At 35.4% G+C, this 4,162-nt stretch overlaps 1 protein-coding gene across 1 annotated transcript in view; it reads right to left on the minus strand.

The window, feature by feature from the left end:
• Window positions 1–3,692, minus strand: part of mettl15 (methyltransferase 15, mitochondrial 12S rRNA N4-cytidine) — a 63,367-nt gene extending 59,675 nt beyond the window's left edge. Inside the window, exons 1-2 of the mRNA XM_039666852.2 lie at window positions 3,568–3,692; window positions 2,818–3,088 (exon numbers count right to left, since the gene is read on the minus strand). Coding sequence (XP_039522786.1) covers window positions 2,818–3,081 — 264 coding nt within the window. The 5' untranslated portion in view covers window positions 3,082–3,088; window positions 3,568–3,692. The remainder of the gene's footprint in view (window positions 1–2,817; window positions 3,089–3,567) is intronic.
• Between the last annotated feature and the right edge of the window lie 470 nt (window positions 3,693–4,162).

Here is a 4,162-nt window from a genome sequence, read left to right on the forward strand (position 1 = left end):
AATTTGAAATGATTCAAGCTTTGTGACATGGAGCATTATCCTGCTGGAAGTAGCCATCAGAGGATGGGGTACATGGTGGCCATAAAGGGATGGACATGGTCCGAAACAATGCTCAGGTTGGCCCTGGCACTAAGGGGCCAGATATATATACACTGTATATATATATATACAGTGGGGCCAAAAAGTATTTAGTCAGCCACTGATTGTGCAAGTTCTCCTACTTAGAATGATGAGAGAGGTCTGTAATTTTCAACGTAGGTACACTTTAACACTCTAACTGAGAGACAAAATGAAAAAAAAAAATCCAGGAAATCACATTATGGTGGAAAATAAGTATTTGGTCACCCACAAACCAGCAAGATTTCTGGCTCTCACAGACCTGTAACTTCTTCTTTAAGAAGCTCTTCTGTCCTCCACTCGTTACCTGTATTATTGGCACCTGTTTGAACCGTTATCTGTATAAAAGACACCTGTCCAGAGCCTCAAACACCAAACTCAACCATGGCCAAGAATACTGACTATGCTGACTAAATACTTTTTGGCCCCACTAAATATATATATATATATATATATATATATATATATATATATATATTCACAGGAAGATGAATTTAATTGCAATTCAACGAAATGCAACAGGTAATTCTGGTAAGTTATGTTTACAATATAGATAATTCTGGGAAATTATGTTTACAATATATTTTTTTAAAGTTTTGAAGATTTTGAAAACATTTTTTTGACTTTGTTAACATACATTATGAATTAACAATGATCAGTACATTTACAGCACAGTAATCAAGGCTACTTGTAAATTTTATGCATATTAATATATTTTATAATATTATCAAGTTGTTCAAATTAACATTAATGTATGAAAAAACATGAATTAGTAATGGATAATAGAATATTTATAAAATATCCCTAAACTAGATTAATAAATAGTGTAGAAAATGTTGTTTATTGTTAGCTAATGCAATATATACTGTTAACAAATTGACTTTATTGTAAAGTAAACATTTCTAAATTTTAACATTAAAAAAATGTCGTGTCTACATTCAATTACGGCACTTTTATGATTTTGAGATAAAGCCTCACCTTTCACAGGAGGGTTGTAAGCTGATAGAATTGGTGTCGGGTGCATACCAAAAGTTAGTCCCTTCTGGGTAAACATAGCGACTGAAATAAGAGTTGTCTTGGGCTATGCGTTTCCAACTGATTTCCAAACTATGTATCTTGGTTTACTTTCCTATACTGTTATACAACCAGAGGATTTGTATCTATACAAAGTTTTGTTGATGGCCACAAAAAAACTATTACAAGGAACTGGCTGAAGAGTCACACTTTAACAGTGTCACAATGGAAGGAGATAATGGAAGAAATCTTTACAATGGAAAAAATCACTCACTTTGTTAGGCTGAAATCAGCTCTTTTTGAAAAGAGATGGAAGAAATGGATACTCTATAAGACTCAAGTGTGAAAGGGATTCTTTGCAACATTACACCCTGCTGTTCTGTTTTGTTATGTCATGTTTGTTATGTTTGTTGTTACTTGAATAAATAAAGAGTTAAAAAAAAAAAAAATGTCGTGTCAAAATTCAAAGTTAATCTTAACAAACTTTCTTAAATTACACATATTTGAGTAAAGAATTTCAATTCATTTGAATTCTACTTCCTTAAATTCAGTTTTCAATTCTAGTTCCTGTTTGCTACTTCAATTCAACTTCAAATTCAGAATATAAAAAGCATTCTCAAGTCAATTCTGATGACACACAACCCCGTTGCATACACAAACACATCTGTGAGATGCATTCCTTATTGAAGCACAGACGGTCTCATTATTTTTTTATTTGATTATTTGGTTAAACGCAGTCCTTTGGCAGGCTGTCTCAGCACCAGTTGGCCCATGGGCGAATAGTGAAGTTAAGAGGTGCAAACCTTAGTCAGGAGTGGTGCGGTACTGTGGCGCCCCACGATCTGCCAACAACCCAACAGTGGTGCCATCACTGACTCAGTCACTGACCCAGAGCCCCAACCTGCATAAGCAACGATTTGAGCGGTAGGACCCAGCGATGCCCATCTCAAGCTGCCCACTAGAGCAGAAGGCCCTTTGACTCACGCCCATCTGGCCTGCTCGCACGTTAGAGTACGCCAAGGTCTGTGAGCACTCTGCTAACTTCCCTACCCTTCCCAAGAGGGGACAGTCAACAAATCGGGAGTCCTAAAAGTTTTGGTGACAAACAACTTTTTTTTTTTTTCTTGTCAAGACAGCATGTGGTTAACATGGCGATGACAAGTCAACATTCCACCTCCAGGTTTTCCCACATACATACACAAATACACAAACACAAAAGTTCAATGTTGCACCCTGTGTAGGAGTTAAAAAGGATGCACGTTATGGTCCTCTTCATTAATTATTTCCATCTAAAGATGTCACGAATCACATGATTTCTGATGACACTGCCATTTGAAAAGATATTTGGTAGAGGGTAAATATTCATTGCAAATATGCATTTATTCACTTGGCAATTTGCAGTCTTATCTCATGAAATCAGACTTAATAACTAAACATACATTCTCATTACATTTTGCAGCTTGTCAAGTGCCGTTATATGGACATACCCCATTAACCCATATTCATTCCAGTACCTTAAGGGTACATAATTACTTTACCTTTTAGCGCTAGATAAAGAATGTACAATTTTGCACTTTTTTTCTGACAGTGTACCTCACAAACTTCTAGATAAGCATGTATAGTCAATGTTAACATTTTATTTCAGTGAAAGCTGACTTCAGTTAAAAAAAAAAAAAAAAGACTGACCTGCCCGGGTTTGATTTCCAGAAACTGCAACACTTCCTTCACCATGACTGGTGTGTGTAAGGGTCTCTCGCTTTGGGTTGACATCTCTGAATTTTTTAACTGAGAATCAGGGCACTGAGGTGCTGAGCCAGTATAGGGCCTCAATGGATGCCACAACTTCCTCTTAAATCGTCTAAACATTCTGGAGCCGTGGTCAAGAATCACGTCTTTACACTGTCCCAATGTCCATTTGCAAGGTGTAACCATGAAAGGATATATAGACATTTGGGTTCTGCACAGAAAAGAGGATAAATAAGGTATGAGATATAATGAGAATAATACTGACAAGCTATGTAATCCAAGAGGTATATTTTTTTCAAACTGTTTTACTTTGCAAGTGTCATTAATGGTTTGATTAAAAAACGGTGATGTTTTAAACTCACAATCACTTAAAATGCAAATGGTGTGAACATGCAAAAGTTATGAGATAAACTAATTTCTTATACATTTAATATTACCTATGAGTTTATAAATAAATGTCGCACTATTAACATCTATGGAGAAACTGCAGCCAATATGATAGATACAAGGACACGTGCAGGACGCCAGAGCATGGGTTTTTTTAAGGGATGTGATCAGATTTTCAGTTTCTAAAGGAAGTGCATGTATTTGTTGTCAAGTCTGTCAACATGTGATCTATTATTTACATACGTCTCCGCACATCCTACAGTATATAATATTCAAAGGTCAGTTCGTAAACATTGAACTTACTATGCAAACAGATCAAACAATACAGCAGGTTGCGAATGAATGATTAATCGCTATTATACTAATAATAAGCAAGGTTGTTTAGGTCCTTTATTCAGCGCAGAGGTTCATGAGTGCAGCTGTAACGGTTCCCGGAAGAAACAAGAAATTATTTTGTGTTCCGATCCTGCAATAGGATGAGCACAATACACTGTGAGATTCAATATTTTTTAATTTAATAACAAACAATACAATTTAATAATCAATCAGTTAAATAAAAAGGGGCTTTGGGTTTTCCTACATGGCATACATATGTGACCACTTCCATATTTACATGTTTCGAAATTGTGAATATGTTAAAATATGGTACTATGGTAGTATCAATTATAAAGTTCAGTATCAGTGTATTTTTGCCCTGAAGCTTTGAAACGGCAGTGTGTTCATGATTAATCAGTCAAAGCGTCTCTATCTTCTTTTTATTCAAATAGTTTGAAACATCATCGGGGCAAAATAGATCAGCGACTTAACTGAAATCTACTATGTATGTTTTTGAAATAATATTCTTGCAATATTTCACCGTGAATAAAATGTTCATTCACTAGATCCAGTCAAAGCGTCA

Source organism: Pimephales promelas, chromosome 1, assembly GCF_988280905.1.
Source record: "Pimephales promelas chromosome 1, fPimPro1.hap1.1, whole genome shotgun sequence".
Classification (NCBI taxonomy): domain Eukaryota; kingdom Metazoa; phylum Chordata; class Actinopteri; order Cypriniformes; family Leuciscidae; genus Pimephales; species Pimephales promelas.